The sequence below is a fragment of the Fusarium keratoplasticum genome, chromosome 8 (genome assembly GCF_025433545.1).
Source record: "Fusarium keratoplasticum isolate Fu6.1 chromosome 8, whole genome shotgun sequence".
Classification (NCBI taxonomy): domain Eukaryota; kingdom Fungi; phylum Ascomycota; class Sordariomycetes; order Hypocreales; family Nectriaceae; genus Fusarium; species Fusarium keratoplasticum.
This window is the reverse complement of record NC_070536.1, coordinates 868,349-891,567: the sequence shown is the minus strand read 5'-3', so window position 1 is coordinate 891,567 and position 23,219 is coordinate 868,349. Positions and strand designations below refer to the sequence as shown.

General features: G+C 51.4%; 8 protein-coding genes and 1 pseudogene across 9 annotated transcripts, besides 1 other annotated feature; 3 read left to right on the top strand and 6 right to left on the bottom strand.

Annotated features, from left to right (window-relative positions):
* Positions 1-389: 389 nt before the first annotated feature.
* NCS57_01010200 (uncharacterized protein) lies at positions 390-1,386 on the top strand (the record flags this gene model as incomplete). The annotated part of the gene is made up of 2 exons (XM_053059857.1): positions 390-669; positions 725-1,386. 2 exons carry the CDS (start codon positions 390-392, stop codon positions 1,384-1,386), a joined length of 942 nt encoding a protein of 313 aa, XP_052910251.1.
* An 864-nt stretch (positions 1,387-2,250) lies between these two features.
* Positions 2,251-3,214, bottom strand: NCS57_01010100 (LigB domain-containing protein; the record flags this gene model as incomplete). Its single annotated transcript, XM_053059856.1, has 3 exons — positions 2,251-2,979; positions 3,024-3,157; positions 3,211-3,214. The coding sequence occupies 3 exons, from the start codon at positions 3,212-3,214 to the stop codon at positions 2,251-2,253; spliced, it is 867 nt and encodes a 288-aa protein (XP_052910250.1).
* Positions 3,215-3,563: 349 nt separating this feature from the next.
* On the top strand, positions 3,564-6,447 carry NCS57_01010000 (uncharacterized protein; the record flags this gene model as incomplete). The annotated part of the gene is made up of 6 exons (XM_053059855.1): positions 3,564-3,571; positions 3,685-3,776; positions 3,822-3,876; positions 3,928-4,334; positions 4,389-5,122; positions 5,176-6,447. The coding sequence occupies 6 exons, from the start codon at positions 3,564-3,566 to the stop codon at positions 6,445-6,447; spliced, it is 2,568 nt and encodes an 855-aa protein (XP_052910249.1).
* A 521-nt stretch (positions 6,448-6,968) lies between these two features.
* Positions 6,969-7,559, bottom strand: NCS57_01009900 (EthD domain-containing protein; the record flags this gene model as incomplete). The annotated part of the gene is made up of 2 exons (XM_053059854.1): positions 6,969-7,289; positions 7,341-7,559. The coding sequence occupies 2 exons, from the start codon at positions 7,557-7,559 to the stop codon at positions 6,969-6,971; spliced, it is 540 nt and encodes a 179-aa protein (XP_052910248.1).
* Positions 7,560-8,753: 1,194 nt separating this feature from the next.
* Positions 8,754-10,221, top strand: NCS57_01009800 (uncharacterized protein; the record flags this gene model as incomplete). Its single annotated transcript, XM_053059853.1, has 7 exons — positions 8,754-8,955; positions 9,011-9,030; positions 9,081-9,114; positions 9,165-9,238; positions 9,291-9,670; positions 9,722-9,817; positions 9,867-10,221. 7 exons carry the CDS (start codon positions 8,754-8,756, stop codon positions 10,219-10,221), a joined length of 1,161 nt encoding a protein of 386 aa, XP_052910247.1.
* A 507-nt stretch (positions 10,222-10,728) lies between these two features.
* Positions 10,729-11,683, bottom strand: NCS57_01009700 (uncharacterized protein; the record flags this gene model as incomplete). Its single annotated transcript, XM_053059852.1, has 2 exons — positions 10,729-11,099; positions 11,173-11,683. 2 exons carry the CDS (start codon positions 11,681-11,683, stop codon positions 10,729-10,731), a joined length of 882 nt encoding a protein of 293 aa, XP_052910246.1.
* A 2,318-nt stretch (positions 11,684-14,001) lies between these two features.
* On the bottom strand, positions 14,002-14,453 carry NCS57_01009600 (CVNH domain-containing protein; the record flags this gene model as incomplete). Its single annotated transcript, XM_053059851.1, has 3 exons — positions 14,002-14,012; positions 14,070-14,228; positions 14,294-14,453. 3 exons carry the CDS (start codon positions 14,451-14,453, stop codon positions 14,002-14,004), a joined length of 330 nt encoding a protein of 109 aa, XP_052910245.1.
* A 902-nt stretch (positions 14,454-15,355) lies between these two features.
* Positions 15,356-19,178, bottom strand: NCS57_01009500 (annotated as a pseudogene). Its single transcript has 7 exons — positions 17,476-19,178; positions 17,335-17,425; positions 17,068-17,173; positions 16,785-17,017; positions 16,486-16,737; positions 15,647-16,426; positions 15,356-15,595 (listed from the first exon to the last, which is right to left on the bottom strand).
* Positions 15,356-19,178: a sequence feature.
* Positions 19,179-21,413: 2,235 nt separating this feature from the next.
* NCS57_01009400 (uncharacterized protein) lies at positions 21,414-22,279 on the bottom strand (the record flags this gene model as incomplete). The annotated part of the gene is made up of 2 exons (XM_053059850.1): positions 21,414-21,873; positions 21,921-22,279. The coding sequence occupies 2 exons, from the start codon at positions 22,277-22,279 to the stop codon at positions 21,414-21,416; spliced, it is 819 nt and encodes a 272-aa protein (XP_052910244.1).
* Between the last annotated feature and the right edge of the window lie 940 nt (positions 22,280-23,219).

Genomic DNA, 23,219 nt, shown 5'->3' with positions numbered 1-23,219 from the left:
GTCCTCCGTGAGGTGACGGGACGGGTTCCGTTTACAATGATAGGTTCACTTTGCTTAGTTGGCTTGTGCTGCGTCACTGCCCGATCTACTTGCTGTGAGCCATATTGGATTCGGTAGACTGGTGATGGGCAACACGGAACTCGGGACGGATGGAAACTGCCCGACGGTTGAAAGCAGGGAGGGAGACTGCGGATGTCATGGAAAGCGGTTGAGTATCATCTCCCACGGCAGATGGTGCTGATATTAATGGCTTCATTGTAAATAAAACCAGTCGCACTCGCTCACTAACGAAGTCATTCATACCAGACAAGCTCGCTCATTCCCAAGCCTCCATCCCTATTACCACCATAATTCCTTAACACCCTCACCCACGTATCAATCTTATCAAGATGCTCTTCTCCGCTGCTACCGTTGCCCTCGCGGCCGCTGGCTTTGCCTCTGCTGCCCCTGCGATTCAGAAGCGTGCTTCTGAGATCAACGACGGAGTCATCCTCAACTATGCCCTCACACTCGAGCATCTTGAGGATACCTTTTACCGTGAAGGCCTTTCTATGTTCAGCGAGAAGAACTTTGCCGACACTGGGTACGACTCGACCTTTTACAACAACATCAAGAAGGTCTCTAGCGATGAGACATCGCATGTTGACTTTCTCACCAAGGGCCTTAAGGGTAATTCAGATATCCATCCACCAAAAAGGGTCCTCTTGCTAATGACTTTCTGCAGCCGCCGGTGTCACCCCCGTTGCAGCTTGCACATACAACTTTGGCGTCACTGATGTCAATAGCTTCCTGGCTACAGCCTCCATCCTTGAGGGTGTCGGTGTCTCCGCTTACCTGGGCGCTGCCGCCGACATTATGAGCAAGACGTACCTCACAGCTGCCGGTTCCATCCTGACCGTTGAGGCAAGGCACTCGTCATACATCCGCGGCCACCTCAAGGAGGTGCCCTTCCCCCAGCCCTTTGACGCCCCCCTGACCATCAACGAGGTCTACTCCCTTGCTTCAGGCTTCATCACGAGCTGCCCCAAGGAAAACCCCGCCCTTCCCGTCAAGGCATTCCCCAAGTTGGCTCTGGACCCCTCCACCAAGATGCCTGTCAAGACTGGTGACATGGTTACTCTTCAGACCCCTGGGTACACCCTCAAGGGCGCCGACGGCCAGAAGGTCTACGCTGCTTTCATTGCCGTGACTGGTCCCACCTTTGTCGAGGCCAAGGCTGTCGACGGCGGCTTCTCAGTTGAGATCCCCGAAGGCTTTGCCGGCCAGACCTACGTTGTTCTCACTGGATGCAAGGATGCTGTGTCTGATGACACCGTCGCCGCTGGTCCTGCTATCATCGAGGTAATTGACACAATTTTCCAGAAATATGTGAAGATCGAGTGCTAACGCGGCCACATGAACAGATTTCCAGCTAAATGTACATGAATTATGACATGATTATTTATTCTTCTTTGTTGATTCCGGGCATGCAAGTAAACGAGGATGGCCTGGGTCAGCACTTTACTGAGTGATTCGCATTGGATCATCCATAGACCTTAATGTATATTATTTTTGAGATGTTACTTGTTACCCAAGCTTTAAAAAGTACTTGAATTTATATCAAGGGCGAATTGTCAGCACAACTGTGACTTGCCAAGTTGCCATTAAACCTCCATAACGCACGCCATGGATGTATAACTCACAACCCGGGCTTTCTCTGGTCTACCTGCCTTGCCCTTGCATGCAAAACTGTGAATTATTGAATCCCATGTCCATCAAATCGCCTCGATCCATTGCATTCCTATCATACCAAAGACTCTTCGTCATTTGACGACCAGACCAATTGCCCGGGCCATCATGTTCCAGACCACGTTTTCCATCGGCAGATGCTATTTGATCGACCCCCTAACTTGGGTCACACTCTCGCCGCGCCGATCTCTCCCTGGATAATATGGCGGCATCTTCGACAGCCGTTGTCTAGCGCCAACACTGCCTCCACGATCCGGGCACAATCTCCCCGACCGACCGGAAAGCGCCACTCCGGGTGTGCCTAGTCCGGTTCGGGGGAGAAGATCGAGACATTCTCCCGACAAGCGCCATCGAGCGAGGCCGCTCCATCTATATTAGTATCTCATCAACATGTTGTCGGAGCTCTATGCTACATCCTCGCTGGTAGAGCACACCACCGGCAAGTCCAAACGATCAGCAGGCAGAGCTAGAAATGAAGCATTCATACTCTTGATATCTTGAAACCTCTCATCAGCCTAACAGCTATGCGGTTGCAACTGTCCTTGGCCAACTCCCAAACGTGAATTGGCTATTACACATGTTTGTCAACTCCCATGTCTCCGCCTTGAGCTCCCCATACACTCCCTCATCCTCTTCGTCGCCAACAGCACCAGCGACAAACACCGCAGCCATGAAGTGATCATCTGTCGCATGCGCATCTCTGTAGAGCGGGTGCTTCATCAGTCGCGTCATTGCGCGTCGGAGATGAGGCCCCGTATTGTTCTTAATCGCATCCTCGACTGCTTGTCGAAACTCCAAGGCCCACGGCTCCGGAGGCGTTTCTTGCCCGAAATTGTCCGTATACTTGACCATCGGACCCCAGATGTTGCGGTAGAGATTGTGTACGGCTCCACCGGATCCGATGATGAGATATCCTTCACTCCTCAAACATCGCAGTGCTTGGCCGACTTTCATATGGTAGTGCGGGTCGAAGCGACCGTTCATGGAGATGAGAGTAGTGGGCGGACAGCCGTTGGGAAACATGCGGATCAAGATAAGATACGTATCATGGATCCACTCGAAGGTCGGGTTTCCAGAGACATCAAATCCCGCCTTCGAAAGCAGCGAGATGCATCGCTCGGCCGTCTCCAGGTCGGGGTTAAGCTTGTAGTCGACGTATTTTGAAGGGTGGACGTATGCGACAGGAGATTTTCCAGGCTGAGGGTTCGTAGCGACTTCGATTCGATCCCCGAGAGCATCCCAATGGGCTCCCTGCTTCTTGTTAGAACGTCGCTTGAAACATTGGATCCTCGTACCATCATGACAACACCCTTGATCTTGTTGGCCAATGCCTGATCACCAGCTTTCTTCCAGTAATCTGCTGCTTCGGATTCCTCTCCAAGCATCATGGTTGACCCATGGGAAAAGAAGTGGACTGGTGTGAGCTGAGCTAAGCGGAGGTTAGTCTGTGTGTATACCGTGAACTTTGGACCAACTACTTACCCATGATCCAAATTGGGTTAATTGGTACACAATAAGGGTTCACTTTCGATCAGTTACAATTAGTGAAAAAGGAAAACTAATCGAAAAAATCCTTATTACAAGAAACGATACAGCGTTTGTTAAAAATCTTGTGTCCCTTAGTTGCTCTAGGGTGGCTCATGTGGGGTGGCGATGGTCCGTCGGGATGTGGAGAGAGCTTCCCGACCACAACCCCGACCTTTTCACCCTTGGCTAGTTATTGAGAATAACCGCGGAGACGATGCCCTTTTGATCTAGCTTTAGATCTATTGACCAAAGAACCTCAACCGATTCGCCAGCTTCCCCGCACCCCAGACGCCACCTCCGCATCCGAGATGGCCGGGTAATTTGCGATAAAGACAGTCATCGACCGGTCAATTCTGGCTCCTGTTCCTTCGTCCTCTCCACCTCCCGAACCGTTCTCGTATGTTTTCCCGACGTCCACCGGGTGAATAGCATCATGTCTACCGAGTCTGGCATGTTCCAGTGTGGCTCGTGCCAGAAGAGCTACAAGCGTCTGGATCACCTGGCTCGTCACGTGCGCTCTCGTATGTCGCAGGCGTGAATGGTTGACGCGACTGCTAACTTTTCAGACACACAGACAAAGCCGTACAAGTGCCATGTTTGCCCAAAGGCATTCACAAGACCGTGAGTTGTACTGCTCTTCTCCCATAATGCTCGGCTAACGATTGACTTTAGTGATCTCCTGAAGAGACACGTTGCAGGTCACGGTTCGCAAGCGGGGGAGAGTAATGGCGGCTCTGTCGGAGAGACGCGTTTCATGCCTGGGAGGGTGACAAAAGCGTGCAAAGCATGCGCGTCGAACCATCTTCGTTGTAGCGAAGAAAAGCCATGTCGTCGTTGTCAGGAGAAGGGCCTCGAGTGCAGATGGCCTGGCTCAACCGACGTCGACATGGTCATGACGCCACCAGAGACGTGCCCCCAGGAAGACGAGTCCATGTTTACGCAGGATGATGCGCCTGCAATGACATCTCTCAGCAACCCACTTAGCATGGACCAGACATCTACATCACCGAGCATGGGAGGGCAAGCTTCTCTGGATGTGTTGACACCACAGACTACGCAACACCTATTCCAGACGCTAGGTAGGACACTGCAATGCCCGAATTACCGTTCTTGATGGGACTAACAGTCTATAGACCCCTCCCTCAACATCGAAACCAACCCCCTCTTCTTCCACTTCCCTGATCTCAACCTTCTATCCGGACAATGGTCCTCCACCCCCACCAACGACATGGAGATTAGCACATACAACGGCTTAGACGACATGGACCTCCAATTCCTCGACTCCTACAATGTCAGTATCCCTTTCGAGGTTAGCAACACGTTCCAGCCCACGCCTCGAGGCACACAAACCCCCCGCACATCTCATATGGACCCAGGCCAGCCTGCCGCCATGTGCAGTGAGGCCTTTCAGAATTCCCACTGGAGGTTTCGCCCCAACGCGAAAGATCATGCTGGGGCTGAGGATCACAACCTCTCCCTTCCCTCCATGACATTGGACTACCCCTCACCAGAGTCTAGAGTCTCTCTGGATGCCGACACACGCGTTACATGTGCCAAACTCGGAGGACCAGCACGTGACAGGATTTTGATGATGATTGTGAACAGTTGTCAATCCGATAGCCTATCCAAGGCAGTTGCCTCATTCCCTTCAGTGGAGCTTCTTGACACACTATTACAGTACTATTTAACCTCACCACACACACGTGCAGGGTCATTTATCCACGCCGCCTCGTTCGACCCCAATGAGAAGCGACCAGAGCTTGTCGCAGCTATGGCTGCCATCGGGGCTGTCTTAACATCAGACCCTGCGCTATCCAAGCTTGGCCGGGCGATGCAAGAATGCTTGAGATTGGCAATCTCAAGGAGGGTGAGTATTCTTCGTTGTGTGAGATGACACGTCCCGACTAACCATGTCTGCAGTGGGAACGAAACAACACCCTTGTAAGAGACCTTCAGCTCTTGCAGGCGTTTCTCATCACCATCGAGGTCGGCATTTGGAGCGGACTCCCTCGAAAGGTTGAGATTGCAGAAAGCTTCTTCCAGCCAATCCTGACGATGATGAGGCGTGATGGAAAGTTCAAGCCTACTGCGTACCCAGATACCAATGTCGGGGATGCCTATGGCTTTGATCTCCGACAGGAGTGGTTGAACTGGGTCGAGAATGAGTCATTTAAGAGACTCGCCTTCAGGATGCTTACTCACGACATGGGCGTGTCCATGGCCCTTCTGGTCAACCCTCTTATCTCCTATGCTGAAGTCCTTCTTCCACTACCAGGTAGTCCAGAGGGCTGGACGGCAGGGAGTCCTGAGCAGTGGAAGTCATACATGGCCGCCCAAGAGCACGTTAAGCCGGTGTTTGTTGCCGACCTTATTGACAATCCTGATCTTCTCAACAATCCAGCAAACCCGGTCGACATCTACACTGCGGGTATGGCGGTACTTTCATGTATCTGGACCATGTGCCGGGAGTATCTACAGTTCTCTTCTCTTCAGAGATCACGACCGCGCCGTTGGAATACCCTCGTCACGGAACTCAGGAAGGACGAGCTTTTGAAGTTGCTTGGTCATCTCGAACTCAGTCTGGCGCCTCAACTCTCGCCGGACTCAGAGCTCAACCTCCGGCTTAAGCTGTGTCTGCTTCACCTCCATATGCCTTTTGAAGAGATTCAAATATTTGCCGGCATGGATGGAGCGGAGCGAGCTCGTGCTGTCTACCCCACCATCAGCGACTGGGTCAAGAGCGAGGACGCCAGACACACCATCTGTTACGCGGCTCAGATTATGCAGCTTGTCATGTCGCTTCCAAAGGGCTCAATACGAGGTCCTCCCGTCATAATTCTCTATCATGCCACCTTGGCATTCTGGGTTTACGGGCTGCTCTCCGACCAGTCTCAGGTAACGACAAGACTCACAAATCAGAGTGTGTACCTGGATGAAGAAGAAAGCACTGCTCTGCAGCGGTTCAAAGGGTTTGGACAGGGGCAGCCATGCATAAGACGGCGATCAGAGGTACCTGGAGAGGAGGATGTGTTTGTGAGCGTGCCGCTATCACAGCCGGATAAGGTCATGGAGACTATCATGAGTATTGTCCGAGAAAACTTCACTGGGATGCGTGTTCCGCATCTCACAGAGAAGTTGGTTCAGATAATGGCAGAGCTAGAGAAGTCGGCGAAGAGGAAAGTTGCTGCTTGATGTCGACTCTGATAGGTGCCCATATTCGCTGGGCTAGATTATAAAGGTGGCAGGAGAAACAGAACTGTCTCTTTTATACATTTCACTCTCTGATGCGAGCCATGACCATTGTCTTCACTTTCTCTGTAGATAGCCACACGGCCAGTCAATGCTGAGGTGACATTGTGTGCGTGGGGCCCAACGGGATCTGCGGGAACTTACTCGATGAGGTGACATCTGGGGAAAGATTCTGGTCTCGCTTAAGAGAAGGAGTCGAGATCTGCATTGCAAGGGCCATGGTCCAAGCGAATGGAGCGGCTTTGTTCTGACCACACTTCGTGATTGAGACACGAGAATCGTTGAATCAAAGGTAGGCAGTGTATTATTACAAGGTACTATACTGATACAATCATGGACCATGCACTGAATAGAAACGCACACGCTTGGTGGTAATTGCCAGTGCTCCCATCAGCACACCCCGTCTATGAGACATTCCACTTTGACGCGGAAACTCCATCAACCACGACCCAAGTCTATGCCCCTCACAGATACGTGTTGAAGATCTTCTGGTACTTTTCAAGAGTGGTCTTGTCGCCCACCCAAACATCCCTGCCCTTGTCAACGGCCTCGATGTGCTTGCCAATGTAAGTGGCAACCATGCCGTTTCCATAAGCCGCCTTGTCGATGAATTTGTGCTCATCGGGCTCAACGACCTCGATGTAGTAAGGGTGCGAGAGCATCTCGGTCAGGACATCGGCGGACTTGTACAGGAACATGGCGATGCCGTCAAAGTCGATAAGCTCGTTGGACTCTGGGGCAGAGGCCCCACCTGCAGTAGGAATAATCTTGCCTCCAACTTGGACCTGCCGACATGTGAGTGATCCTTCTGAGTTGAGACATGGTGGGTTTCATACCTGCTGGTAGCGGGTAATGTTGAAGTAAGTGGCCAGAGGCACAACCTTGGGAGCATGCTGGGTCTCCCAGTACTTCCAAAACTCCTCCTGAGTGAAATCAGGGCGGCGCTTGACGTAGGTGACCATCTGGAGGAGGCCAGTGTTGGAGGGGGCGCACGCAGCAAGAGTGGCCCCAAACAGGACCGTAAAGACGGCGAAGAGTGACGTGAAGCGAGCCATTGCGTCTGCAGGAGAAGGGGCAAGAGGTGACAAGAACAATCAGGGTGAAACGAGTGGAACGAAAAGCAAGACGTTCGAGTGGCTTTTGTGCGATACAAGGAGTGGATGCTGACAGGTTTATCTGCGCCATGTGATGGTTGGTAATTGGGTCTCCTTGCCATGAGGTGTTTGGACCCTGGGTGGTTTTAATTTACATGCCTGCAATGTAACTCTTTAATTATGGAGTTTTTGGCTGCAGCCATCGAACAATGTCTGCAGGTCCCCATCAATGCGTCGACGGGTGGCCCCGATGCGGGAGTTCGTTTCCCGTTTGAACGGAACCCCTGGAGATGGTTGGCCACGGATATCAAGATGGTGATCTTGGAGGTCATCTTGTATAATGACACCCAAAGCTTTAACTTTTGCAAATACCGGACCCAAAGATGCCATTTTAACCTTATCTTTAAAGTTTTTTACAACATACGAACACTCGTTCGAGTGAGGAATATTTCCGTCATGGGCAGTTTTCTCTCGGTTACATCGTCCTCATTGCTTTTTATTTCTTGGACGACACCCATTTTTCGCCGTCCTCCGCGAATCCATAAGCAAGCACTAGCAAGTATTACACCCTTGCAACCAACTGAAAGCGAATGCCACAGCTCCACGGAACTAACCAATAACGTCCTCAGAGATCCATGTTTGATCGGGGTGGCCCGATGTTGGGTGACGGGATTCCCCTGGCTAAATTCATGCAGGGGCTTAGCGAATATGGGGTTTGCTTTTTGAGATATCGTTGAACCTCAAGCATTAGAAAACATGGATAAGAAAGCGTTGATGTCTCCGCTGACATGCCAAAGAGAAAAGAAACCCAGTTCATGTCTGGTCCTGGTTCGTGCATTTCGAGACCGAGACCGTGGAAGGGGAAAGTTCGTTCACCCCCTTCAAAAAGCAAAGATGGAAACCCACGTCTTGTCCCGTCTCCTAAAACTCGCCTGATTCGAGGTTAAATTTGCTTTTGAGTGGCAGCAAAAATCTTTATGAGGCGTTTCGGCAAAAAATGGACGATTTTGCCAGAACTCGGCCTGAAGCCGGGATGCGTAGACGCAATACAAATACATTCTTCCCACCGAGTCGCGCACGCTGCATTTGTCAGTCGAGAGTTCTTGGCTCCTCTCGTTCTCTTTTCCCAAGTGATACAGCGGCTCGAGTCTCTTCATGGCTTATCCGGTAACGAATGGCGTCACGACGTTTCTGGCTCCGCCAGAAGGGTACGTGGTGGACTTTGAGCACCCGCAGCAGCAGAATGCGCTTCATCACTACCTTATTTTTGGCATCTTGGGGTCTTTGGCGCTTTTCTGTTTGATACAGAGGCTTTATACGAAGCATTTCTTGACGGGGAGTCTCAAGATTGATGATGGTACGTTAGACACTGACTGGGAAGAGGAGACTTGGCGCTAACTTGTGGTCCACAGTGTTGGTTTGTCTGGCTTGGGTGAGGCTCTTGGCGAGTTGAGTTGATGAAGCGTTACTAATGGGCCTTAGCTGGCGTCTGTCATTATGCAGTCAGTGCAAATCTGTAGGTTCATACTGCCGTTAAATGATGCCCAGCCAACTGACATTATTCAGGGTCCATCTCAATAGGAGGGCTATGTCATCATGCATGGGAGATGCCCATCGAAGTCTTTGAGAAGCACATGCTCGTCAGTTTCTACGAAAGAAGCTATTCCGACCTACCACTCACCATCTCGACAGAGCTCATATATTGTCGCGCCCATCTTCATCACCTGCAACGGCCTCAGCAAGACGTCCCTCTTGACGTTTTACCTTCAAATCTCGCCCCAGAGATGGTTTCGAATCACTATCTGGACCACCATTGTAATGGTAGCCTGCTACACCGTCGTTATCGCCGGTCTCCTTCTCTTCGGATGCCGACCGATTCGCGCCGCCTTTGATCCTTACGAGTTTGGAACGGGTACATGTGTCGACCTGCCGAGTCTATACATTGCCATCGCCGTCGCCAATATCGTTTCCGACGTCGTTCTCTTTACTATTCCGATTCCCATGATCATTCGATTGAAGATGCCTACGGCGCAGAAGATTGGAGCTGCCTTGATGTTTGGTATCGGTTCCATGTACGTCTCTGTTACCTATCATGCTGGGCCTGACTAACAGGATATACTCAGTACCGTCGCGACATCTATTGTTCGCATGGTTTACCTACCGTCTCTACTGGGAGCTGCCGACATTCCTTGGGTTGCTGCACCCGCGAACGTTTGGTCGTGAGTAGCCACCAATTCACCATATATGCAGTATACTGACAGACTCTAGGTTTGTGGAAGTCAACCTCTTTATCATCTGCGGATCCATGCCTACCTTTCGCAAATTCCTCAAGCGATTCCTACCGAAATGGATGGGCTCATCCGGTCACTCACATCCATCCAAACCCACGACGTTCGACACTTCACAAAGCAAGCTGCACCGCCAGCCACATACGGGATACACGCAGTTCGATATCGTCGAGTTGGACAATTTCTCGGAACACAAGAAGGAAGGTGTTATACAAGCGACTGTTGCGGACGTGGAGTCTAAGGGGAGCGGAAGAGATGATACCAGCGAAGAGGCCATCCTTGATGAGAGGTCAATAGCATACACAAAGACGTTTCAGGTTCAGTATAGTGCCTGACTAGATAGAGGAATTAATTTAATATGTTTTAAACCCCCTTATCGCACCAAGTGATACTTGATCCCGCATCACCTGCTTTGCTTATTGACTAATTTTTGAGCTACGCGGCGAGGGTTATGCATCTTCCCAGAAAGACATCTGGTTGGGGGAGAGCTGTTGATCGTTTTCTGGCATTTGCAATGGTACAGGGTAACAGGGCCTTGCCTTGACTGACGCCTCCGAAAGAAACCATTAGCTACATCGAAAGACACAGTTATCATTCGAGCGTGACTGCTGTGGCTTTTAGTGCTCTTGGAGACCCTAATGAGAACAAGACCTCAAAGGGCCGATATTTAGGGGGGGAAGAAATAGCATGTAGATCGTTAAAGCGGTGAGAAACTCGGCGTGGTCGACGCATCTTAGAGGGTATAAGAGTTGTTCTATTGAGCACATCTCTAAAACGTGGAAACTCGGCAACCTATCTACCTTGGAAAACGGGCAAGAACCATGGCATTCTCATATTCTTTCTCATGCAAGCAACAACCCCACCACGGACCAAACACCCACGGCCAACACAACAGCACCCTTGGTATCCAGACCACTCGCAGCACTGGGTGGAAATTCCCCCTCGGGCTTACGGCTGCCCTTCATGAGCTGACTGGGAGCCACACAAAGGAGCTCGGTGGCAGTCCTTAGGCCCTCGTCGTGGAATTCCATAGTGAAGAGAAATGGGATTGGCTGTCGGACGCGTAGATCGTACATTTTATATGAGTCGATGGGGCTGTCGGCGGGAAACAGACTCGTTCCTACGACTGGGAATGTCTTGTAACCGCCGGGGAGGCCGACACCCGGGAGAGAAGACGTTGTACAGTTGGTGTTGTTATAGGTTTGTGGTGTTCCTGTAGACAAATGAGCATCCCCCTTCTTATGCTATGGGCCACACCTATAGGGACCAAAGATCAGAATACGTACCCCATTGAGGATAGACATATTGGTTGCAAGCTTCTTTGACACTGTCCGGTGGGTCTGGGCATGTGCCATCATCAGCCGGCCCTTTGATACTTCGTAAAGCCTTCTGACATTCGTCGCTCAATACGCCGTTACAAGAGTGACCGCTCTTATTCCCGTCGTTGGCAGTCGCATTTTGACCGTCCATCATGTAGATGCAGACTCTTGTCTCGCTGGCTCGCGTGCTGTTGACAATATCATTGGGGATGCTGAGGAACGTTTCAATGTGTTGAGATGAGTCAAAATCTCCCCACGTGCTTCCCTCCTCCCGCCAGTCTGAGAGGCCCAGGGTGAAGAGCCATGGGACGCCTGGAGAAGGAGCGAATGCGACCGTCATTGTCGAGTTGAAAACAAGGTTGCCCTCTCGGATTTCTTCGAGAGTTCCGGAGCATTCGTCATCGTCGCTAGCGAGAGCCGGTTGGGTAAAGTAGGTAGATGCCGCGACGGCGAGAAGTAAGCTCCTGGGGAGACCCATGATTGTGAAAGTGCGTGACTGGACGAATTGTTGTCTACGGAAATGGTTGCGGACGTCGTCGACTCTTTATCCAATTTCTACTTGTCAACTCCGCCTCGATCCAATCCACAAGGCCATCATCGCTGCAAATAATGGACACTAGAACATGGCTTACATGGGTTGGATTTGGTCTTCTGTTGAATGGGGAAACTCGAATGTTGCTGACCCAGTCCTCGTATAGCTGGTCCAGTCGGTGACAAAAAACATGGAACGTGGTCGCACTATAGCAATTTATGTAAGAGTTCGGTCTTTTTTGTCTACCAATTCAGCTGGTCTATTCTCGGCAGGGCTGTGATATCCACTCGCGTTCTAGAATTCAGTCTTTACTCTCAAATGAGCTAGCGTCAGGTCGAGGTGCAGCCACATGAGGTCAAATCCGTGCTTATTGTCTCAGACAGCTGTTGGTCGTCCAATGTGCCAAGGCATTCTTTGATGCTCGACGACAAGGCATTTTCCGTGGGAGGGTCCACTACCATGTTGAACTATTGGAAAGCACGGGCTTGGGTGCCGAGATGAGGACGCAAAAAGGATCGGCTGCTTCATAAAAACGAGCATCGTCAACATCAATCATTTGGTTATTAGAAGAATGAAATATTAGCTGATCAACTCTCTGCTATGGTGTTTGCTTTTGGGGGCCGGACCTGACCAACAGCCAACTTATCAAGGAATCCACCTCTGGCCTCAAGAAATCTCGCAGCCACATTTGCTTGTTCGCTTGCGACTAGTAGAGTGGCTGTGAGTCTCGATTTGAATTTGGTGTCGGCCTCGTAGGATTTTCCATGGGCAGAGAAGGCGGCAGTAGGATCGAGCTAGCTGCGGCTGAGCTTATCACGAGGAGGGATATCCGCCAGGGTCGAGCGAGAGCGAGGCTCGAAGAGGAAGTATAAGAAGGAAAGGAATCTTATGAGATAGAAGGGCAAAATTGCGCTATTGGATGGCTGGGGTGACAAAACAATCACCATGGTGTCTCTGCAGCACCTAGTTGCATATAACATTAATGGATATACTGTTTCCAGAGCCTCGTTTGAAGGTTCACTCTCGACAAAACCCCATGAGGCCAAATGAAGGTGATTGGCGACTAGAGGTGCTGACAAAGTCCCATCACAGAGTAGCTAGTCGGGGCTACGGTGTTGTGCGATTGGGTGGTTTCCATGCCGGCGTCTGCCAGAAAACTCTGTTCATATTGGAGTTGACGACCTCTCTTCGAGATCTTGTTCAGACTCATATGCGCGTTGTAGCGATCAATCAAGCAACCTCGGTAGTGAGTTAGGAATCATATGCATCAGCGTGGGAAGCCAAGATTATCTCCCTAACCATTGTGAGCGTTGCTCGCTCAAATGCTGGAATGCCGCTGGATAGCATCAAGGCCAGGCATATCGCCAAATTCAGGTCTACTGGAAGACCAAGTAGAAGCAAAAATCTCGGCTTTTGCAAAAGCTAGCGACAAGAGGCCGACTGTGATCTCATCCCCTTGCTGTTCGTTGGGGGGTGTCTTATGAGTGGAAATAGTGCCTCGGAAGAAATTCTTGATGCATTCTGATAAATAGCTCCTCAATGTAATCTCTGACACTGCATCTGGCTATTAAAACCTTATTAGAGATAATGGAAGAGTTTCCGAGCTTATTTGAGATCAGTTCTCGTCTTTCTACGCCTCTCACCCGCAACCGCTTGAAGTTTTGGAGCGCATACGTCCAGGCAAAGACGAGTTTTAGTCTGGAATCCTTTCAATAGTAACTGAAGCTTGTAACCTTTTCCATCACCAATAGCACCTACTAATCATGACTTAGTGCAAGAAAAACCAACAGTGCGAGAAAAAACAACAGCCAAGGCTGTTCGTGATACGCCAAGAATTTGATGCATCAAGTAGATGTGGCGGTGTGGAATGGCCAGGCTGTCCTCACTCCGTCACAACTCTAACATAATTTCGACAGCAACCGATAAAATGAAACACCATTAATGCCTTCGTGTTTAGAGAACGTCTATACTCTGCTCAGAGATTAGCGAGGGGCAAGGAGTCAAAGCTGCGTCCAGCCCTGACGTCACATTCCCTGGCCATGATCTGACTCTCGGCAGTCGACATCTACGATCCACCCAGTTCGATCCGCACACGTTGCATTTCACATGCGCTGAGACTTTCACGGTGGTTATTTGCTCAGCCAAGTGTCACACGAAGAATGTTTGGAGGGAATTTTTGTTCATTTGTTTTGTTTGTTTGCTATCGCACAAAGGCCAAATTCGCTTTCATTTCGTCGTTTGCACCCCGCGTGCTCTCGTATCCCTTAGAACTGGACTATTCTCATATGCGTGTTAGTATAGCACCGTGTGCCAAGGGGGCAGTGTCACACACCAAAGACAAGGACACCGTTGTCGTTGCCGATGCGCTCGGCGAGGTTCAGGTCGGCATCGACAGGGTCGCCGTCGACGGGGTTGAGCTTGGCGCGGAGGATGGGGACGTTGTCGTCGCCCTCGATGCTGAGCTCAATGTCCTCAGCGGAGCCGGAGAAGTCTGGAGAAGAAGAGAGATGTTAGCGGGGACCGTGGAGAACTGGTGGGACAGAAGATGCTACTCACTCTCACCGCCCCAGGAGAAGCTACCATCATCGTTGCCGATGTAGTAGTCGAGGTCGAGACGAGACTCAACCATATCGCCGTCACCGTTGCCGCACTTGGCGACGAGGATGTGGCCGTCCTCGAGCTCAATGTCCTCGGAGCTAAGGTGGAAGTTGACCATTGTTGCGGTTTGTGAGGGTTGGTGATTAGAGAAGAAGAGGTTGTTGTTGTTGTGCAAGGTTGAGAATGTCGAGCTGCAACCTGGAGGAGAGGAGGGTTTATATCCCCATCAGTGACAGTGACTCAGTGACAAGTTTCCTGCACCCGCGCGAGGCCTCACGCAGGGACTTGCACAGGACGAGGACATCACCCCTCATCTAGCCCAAGCAGCCAAGCCCGACTCAACCGTCTTGTGCCGTTGGTGAAGCTGCCACGATGCTATGCAGTAAGCACTGTATGTAAGCCCACACAGACCCCCTCACTGAGTGTCAAGCTGTCCCTCCTTCTGAACCGCGCGGTTGCTTCGCTCGCGAGAGGGGGGACCCGCCTTGGCGCATGGCCTACGGGTCGGCACGACGGCACCGGACTGGTCCCTTCGCATCTTCAACGGCCTCGACGGCCCACCGGGAGACCCAGCGCGAGGAGGAGGTCCAGGATAGGGCGGGAGGCACACGAGCCTCGGGAGGCCTCCTCCTTCATTCTCAAGGAGGCTCATGTTTTGGCTTTATATAGCTCTCCTTGAGAGGGGCAGACGTGAGCTTTTCCAGCACATGCCATGCAGAAGCAGCTGCATATATGCGGAGATGAAACCCTGCGCGCGACAATTTGGGGGCGAGGCGCAGCAGGATACGGTGAGCTTTGTTACATTGTGCTAACGGCTTGGCACCGGTTGATACGGCTCAGGTGTGTCGTACACGTACAGCTTGGCTGCTCAGCAGCGTGGACCTGAGACAGGCAGCAAGCAAGTGAGCTTTTGTTCTGGACCATTCAATGATGTGTATTGCTCCGGAGAGGCGTCTTGTCATTCACTAGTCTCGTGGGCTGATTCTGCAACGGCATCAACACCCTCCCCATCTCCTGGTACTACCATCCCTCAATGTGAGCGGCTGTTGCAATCCTCATGCGCTTTCCATACATCCAAAGCGGTACCGTCAACAATGAAAACAAACCCATCAGCATACCAAAGATACCAAAAGGTTCAGCTGCACCCCTATCATGGATCCAATCAGCCACAAAGTAAGACCATGCAAAGGCAATGATAGCCCGCAGGATCGTCACCATGGTGAAGCAGTCCGCCGCGAGAGAGTGATACGAGTCGATGAGCTAGAGAATCGTCAGCTTACGTCTGGAGCAGACACTCCGAGGTTTGCTTACATAGTTGAATCCTACAGATGGGACTTGCATGAGCCCAAAAGAGAGCATCCCGTACCCAACTTCCAAACCAACCCACTGTTTTGGGCCTGGGTACTGAGCGCAGAACCCAAAGACAAAGAAGCCGCAGGTCGCCGTGGCGAGCGGAAAGAAGAGTGTAGGGAGTCGATCCTCAGCCTCTGCTACTCCATGTCGCTTGGTATTGGCTTTCTTCACCAGGCTTCCATCGGCGAGCATGTGGGTGTAGAGGTATCCGACAACGGTTCCAACGAGCGCGCCAACATTGATGAGACCTGCGTTGGCGCCCCAGAGGTAAGGCGGCTGGGCAACTATCTGCGAGCCAATGGTTGAGATGGTGACGATACCACCAACCAGGCCAGAGTAATGGAGCATCACCACCCATGTGCCTGGTAGTGCAAGAGTCTTCCATGGTTGCAGAAACTGTCGTGCCAAGCTTCCACGAGGACGTTTAAAACCCAACGCTTGAGCAATCGTGAAGGGTTTGTAGGTCCCGTGGTCTTGACTCGTACCAGTTGGCTGTTTGTATTCCACTTGCTCCTCTTGGTCGATTTGTTTCTCTGACTTTGCCGTTGGGGTCGTTTCGCTTGCGAAGCTCCTCTCATAAAGCGTCTCGGGGACAAAGAGCGCTACTCCGAGGCAGCAGAGTCCAGACAGGGCCAGGCTGACCCAGAAGAGGGCCTTCCATCCGTGACGGAACACGATGTAGCCTCCCGAAAGCCCTCCGGCGAGGGGACCTGCGCAGAGCATGATGGTGTAGAGTGCCTGTTAAGGTCTCAGTTAACCTCGTCGATGGTGAAAAGCTGAACCTGTGCTGCACGTACCATTGCTCTTCCTCGCTGATGCACAGGGTATAAATCTCCGACTAGAGCCGGAGCAACCGAGTCTGCAGCTGCACCTCCGATGCCCTGAAAGATGCGAGCTGCAAGGAGAGAGTTGTACGACGTGGAGAGTCCACACCAGAGAGTGCTGAGCGTCATGAGGAGCGTAGCAACAAGAAGCACGGGGCGTCGTCCTATCCAGTTGGAGAAAGGAACCCACCAAATGTTGGCTGCGCCGAGAAACAGGACATGGACCTGTGGGCGTTAGCACATCTCTGCAGGATCTCGATCAGAGTGCTTACAGCGACAAGGGTGGTCAACTCAGAATACGACCTTGGGTCGTTCGGGAAGTTGTAGGGCCAGAGCTGGAAAGCCGGTGCGATGACACCGCTTGTGTAGTTGGCGGCAAACCCATAGAGGGCGGCAACGATCAAGGCGACGAGCTTTCTCCAAGCTGGAAAGTTCAAAGGATCTCGAGGGTCGTCGGTCAAGGGTGGGATGGTCGCAAGCTCATGGTCAGTGTGTTCATGCTCGCCTGGGCCATGTCAGTAAGGGGGTTGTGGAACGTGTGGAGAGAGCACGAACGATGAATATGGACAGTTCCAGGAGGAGTAGCTGCATCAACAGCCTCAGTAGACAAGGCAAATGCCTCTTTCCAAGACACCATGTTGGAGAATTGTAGCTCGTTAGACTTGCGAGGGCAAGAATCTATCACTTCGCTCCTCAAAGGACACGGCCGAATATGTACTCAGGAGTTCGCCAAGCTCTCCGCAGAGTTCCCCAGATTACCCCAGATCTCGAGCAGTCAGTGGGACCAACCACATGGCAAAGATATTAAGCTTCCCTGCATACTCCGGCACTTTGGCCGGTAATCTCATCGGGGCTGAGTTGGTTTCGGCTCCACTCTCCCGGTGGCCACTCGGGACCGACGCCTCCTCTGGCGCTGATAAGGGATTTAACGCCGCTTACATTATTGACTGAGAGTATTTTAACTACTTGTTGAGTCTTGGCGCCCTCTCAGGGTCGTTCCAGAACGCGCATTGCAAAGGCCGGGCATTGTCCACCTCGACCACCGTGAAGTCGCCCGGGTTCACAACAATCTGCTTCCCGCCTCGACCTCCATACTGCGGCCACTCAACGGCCCCCTTTCGCCGGTGGCGATTCGGGTCTCCCGTGAGCACAAAACTATTGATGTAACTGTAATAAATCTGGGCTGTATCCCTGTACGGTACGGCCGGATCATTCCAGAGATACGCAAAGTCGGAGGCATGGGGGATGCCGCGCCAGGACTGTGCCGCCAAGGGATAATCGGGCGTGTTGAAACGGAGCCTCCACGTCGGAACACCCGCTGCCGATGTCCTGGAGGCTGTCTCGCGGCTGGGACAGATGTAGGCCATGTCAGACCACGACGCTGAGATGCGATTGTACTGCGTGCTGTTTGGAGACATGGCCCAGGGAGAATCGGGGTGCGCAACTGGGTCTGGGTAGAGCAGGTTCAAGATGGCGAGATCGGTGACATTGAGATCGGGGCTCATACGGTGCCAGAACTGGATAAAGTCGTCGTTGGTCTCCAAGTTGCCTGGTGTGTAATACTTGCCCTCGTCTGTGGTGTAGGTAGTTATGATGGGCAGATGATGGAATGTTCCGCTGATGCCGCTGTCCGATCCCGATTTCTCAAGGAAAAGTCCACCAAGTGCCGGTTGCCACGGCCAGTCCAATTGATCCTTGGCATCTTCGTATCGCTTTGCGGCCACTTCTCTAATCTTCTCAGCCGGTGCCTTAATGAGGCAGCTCATTTGCTCCAAGTCGTCGACATCAACTGAGCAATTAATATGGCTCATCAGGGCCGCAAAGTCTTTCTTGTAGCGAGGGTACTCGGGAGGTGGAAACGCTCGAGCAGTAGGAGAACCAGATTGAAGAATTGCCCTTGCGAAAAGCGGTTTATTCTTATTCACGCCATAATTATGGAAATAGTGGAATGCGGTAGAGTGAGCACCGGCTGAGAGACCGCCAAGTGTGATCCGATCAGGGTCTCCTCCGAACGCGGTCAGATGGCGCTGCAAGAACTCTAAGAAAAAGTGTTGATCCTGTAGTCCAAGGTTCATGAGACCCTGACGTTTGAAAAGGTCGCTTGGGAGAAACCCAAAGGCATTAAGTCGATAGTTGAAGGAAATGACAACGACCGGCTCTGCGGACGACGCGACAAAAGCAGCGCCATCAATGTCGCGTGCGGAAAATGACGCAAAGCCACCACCGTGAATCCAAATTAAGGCAGGCAGCTTTTCGCTGAGAGGGATTCCGTGTGTGCGGTACACGTTGAAAGATAAACATGCCTCGCTTTGTTCGTCGGGGTAGGGATATTTCAAGTCTTGAAGACAGACTGGGCCATATTGAGAGGCGTTTTTGACTCCCTCGAAAGCATCGGGCTGTGCTTCCAAAGGGCGAAATCGCCTATTCCCGATAGGTTGCTGGGCATAGTCAATGCCAAGCCACGCATCAACCTCTTGCGGTAGCTTATGCTTGCTCAAGGTGTTTGATATAGAAACCCCGGAGAAAGTGCCGTAGTCTTCGAGGCTAACTTGGGGAACGGCTGCGGCTGAAGTGGTGCAGGAGCAATGCAAAAGAGGGCCAAAAACGGCCAGAGTAGTTGTGACCAACATCATCTTGACTGATCCAGGGACGTAGAAGAGAGCCGTCCTTGGCCAAATACCCGGCTATTTGTTTACTTTGAATCTTTCAATGCTGGCAAATCTGCTCCTTGTCGGCCTCGTCTTTTGACGCCCGAGATCGGCGTGTTGTGAATAGCGAAGCCGCATACCCCGCAAAGACTATTGCCAGGACTGGTAATTTCAAGAGAGCGAAAATCCCTATCGCTATGACATCGGTAGGACTACTGCACACTTCCCTAGTTCCCCTTGGACTCGTCTAAGCTGGAAACGGTCAATACATGGCATTTTCCCAAAGGTATTATTAAGATGTTTATCATCGTGATCGAGATAATTGCCTTTCTTCAATTCTATCACGTCAGTTCGGATTTCAAAAGTGTCTCCGATTATTAGACTTCTACTTATGTACGCTAGGCCCTCTCACCTCGCGAGGCTAGTTGACAACGAACGGCTTTCCTCCAACGACGCGGGCGAGTTCATATGTCTCGGCAGGTACACAGTTTACAAGGTACGCCCTACCAACTCATCCAGTCTCGAATCAGACTACTATCTTGCTACAACCTGTTAGCACATGTACCAAGAAACACGGTACTCTATTTTCAAGTCGTGACTATGCTGAGGGAAATAGTGCAGGAGTTAAACTCAAATCCAACATCGAAAGGCCATGGCGGATGTAGAGGGGGCTAGATTCCGATAGAAATGGGCAGCGACTAGGTACATAGCCACAGTCATAGCTGATTAGTTATGCTGTGTGAGCTTGTGAATCCAATCCCAAGAGAAATTCCCGCGCGAGCTTAGACAATACAGCCGCGCCCCTCTGTTGACCTCGCCCCTTGACCTGCGAATCAAATAATTCTTGGCTGATAGCCCCCTGCCCAAGAAGGTAGTCTGCAAGACGGTGCGTTGCAAATGAATCAAACTCTGGGTGGCCTTGGTATCCTAGCAGCCTGCCTTTCTGATACATGACCTGTACCTCACACAGCGAGCTAGAAGCGAGGTTATCGACATTTGGCGGCAGACTGGACACACAGTCGCTATGGAATTGGGGGATGTTCTGCGACAGATTAGTAAAACTACAATCGTGATTTGGAGCAATAGGCAGGACCAATGTTTCAGTCCCCAGAATTTCTACACCTCGAGATGATGGCGTGACTTCCTGCACGCCCAGTTCGTATCCTTCAGGGCTGAGGGTGACTTGGCCACCCAGAGCTCTTGTGATGATTTGGTGACCATAGCAAAATCCGGCGATGGGGATCTCGGCCTGGTATGCTTGCTTGACATAGTCCAATAGTGATGGAACCCAGGAGTCGTTCTCGACAGCGGAATACTCTGTCGACGCCATCAACACCTCTCTTCCGGAACATGTTTCGCACTGGTGTCTCACTGCTTCCAGTAATCATGATCGCACTGATTTCGGATAGAGGGGGATATTCATGGCTTGCGAGAACCTGATGCTTCTTGATTTCGACCGGTGGACAGGGCTTTGTGTCGCCAAAGACAAAACGAACCAGAATATCTCCGTGTGTTCCATACTTTTCAAGAATCACGCTAGGAGGCTCTTCGAATTCGAGCACAAGGATTCTATGCGAGCTGGTCATGCTTCCCGGGGTTAGGTGTCCAAGGCCTGTTCACAAGTGTTGGAGATGAGGGCTGAACCTGTTCTAGTAACTGGGAAGCTTGCAAGGTAAAGAATTCGGCCACCCGAAGAAGAAAAAACGAGTTGATGTTATTGAAGAACCGCGTGGGATTTAAATGCCCTGGCATGTGACCCAGCAGGGCGGTGACAAGGCAAAAGAGCCCCCCCTCTCGTGATGCCCTCCACTTTCCTCACTTATTTTGCCGTTTCAAGACTAGGCGCGTTCTCAGACAAGCCAGCTTCAGCTGTTGTCATTATAACAAGGCTTTGATAACGAATACAATATGGATTTAGTAACAAGCTTATCGTTTTGACATGGAGTTGAAATGGAGCTCATCACATTGATCTTGCATTCTCCGAGGGAACTCCGAAACCAGGGTTTTGGCCGTTGTTGGACCAAAATGGACATAAGCAGCTGGGACAAGCTCATGGGATCTGTCCATTCTCACTTCATCTGGAGAAATCGGTGGACAGAGGCGAACCCATCTGATCATCTCTCCTTGTCTATGGCAGCACTCACGGCCAATTATCCCATATTTTAGGCCCGGAAGGGCTACTTCACGTATTCTAAGATACAACCAAGAACTTATCCCTGCTACGAGGACTCCAAATATCTCGATCAGGCTCGGTCAGCCAGTCGACGACGTGATACCGCCGTCCACCACCAACTCCTGCCCAGTGATATACTTTGCGCTCTCAGAAGCCAAGAAGACAATGGCATTTGCCACATCTGAACTGTCGCCCTGTTTCCCCATAGGAACAGCCTTGTCTCTCTTCGCTGAAAACCCTTCCAGATCTCCGCCGGCGTACTTGTTTGCTAGGTACACCATGAGTGGCGTATTCATGAGTCCCGGCACGACAGTGTTGAGGCGCACGCCCCTGGCAGCGTAAATGACCGCAGTGGCTTTGGTGAATTGCATGACTCCGGCTTTAAAGGTCGAGTAGGCGACTTGGGGCTTGCCAATGTATCGCATCCCCGCGATCGAGGCCACGTTGACAACAGCGCCGCTCTTTTGTGCCTCCATTATGGGGAGAACCTCATGACATGTCAGGTAAACAGACTTGATGTTAAGCTCCGCCTGAGCGTCCCTTTTCATGGTCAGCATCCTGTTGATAAATTTCGTTGAAATACTTACCATATATTTTCCTCCATCTCAGCCGGACCGCCAGGTTCTGAGCGCCCAACATTATTAACCAAGATATCCACCCGACCAAACTTGGTCACACACTCAGACACGAGCCTCTTGACGTCCGCAGACGAGGTCACATCAGCCTGTGTGATCTCAACAGTGCCTCCCTCGGCTTCTATCCTGGTCTTGGTATAGGAAGCGGCGTCAATATCGATGTCGCAGCCAAAGACCTTGACACCATTATGACACAGGAGACGGGCGGTGGCTGCGCCGTTACCCCAGCGCTCACGAGTACCAATTTGACCGATGCCGGTGACGATAGCAACTTTGCCAGCGAGATCGGGGAATGTCGCAGAGTTTTCCATCCTTTGGCAACAAGCAGATTATGTGAAGGAAACCAATTGGGGATATGAATATCAGGGTAGAGAGGCAATTGAGGTACTAGGGAACATTGGAGTGGGATGCAGGTTTCTTATACTCATTTCTTCCTCTGTGTCAACGTTGTCTACTTCTCAGCTCCATACCTAGCTACGTAGATGACCACTGCCCCTCTAGTCTCGCACCAGACTTCCCAATCCTCACAGCACGGCCCATCTATCTACAGAGATACCCAATCATCGACTCAATTCACAATGACAGAAGCAAGCCCAAGCTAATAAAGTCCGACGAATTACATCATTGCGGGGGCGGGGACAACAACGCGCACCCACCTAGTCTCCTCACTGCGACGGCAACTCTCGGCGACACATGCCAAGCACGGAGAGGGGGCAAGCGTCCTCGCCTCTTTTTCCTTTCTCAACGACCCTTACCCCCTCAATATTCACCACGATTAGTTATTGAAACCAAAGCAACTGGTGTTGATGTGCGCATCACCGGTTTCAATCTAAGCACTACCACTCTCCCTAACTTGGTGCTATATGTCAAAGTTGACCCCCTGACGAAGGAGACATGCGGCCTATAATTCAACGGCAGCCAGATTACAGGCCTTCCATAGCATGTGATCCAGCAGCGGTCTTGACTGAAGCCCCATCCCTCGGAGAAAAGGGCTTTCTTGTTCTTGAGCCGCAGCGTGCCGAAATCAGTGAAGAGTCTACCTGTACTGGGCTGAAAGCCCAGGTGTCGAGTGTCCATGCGCGTCCTAGTATTTAAAGTACAGCATCCTGCATTGAAAGACCAAAGCCTGAGGGCTCCTTCCACTGTGATGACTGCTAGGATTGAGGACAGCGACAAGAAGGCCACTGATTTCACGTTGTACCGGCCACTAATCTCGAATGTGCCAATGTCTTCACGCGTGTAAACCCGGCT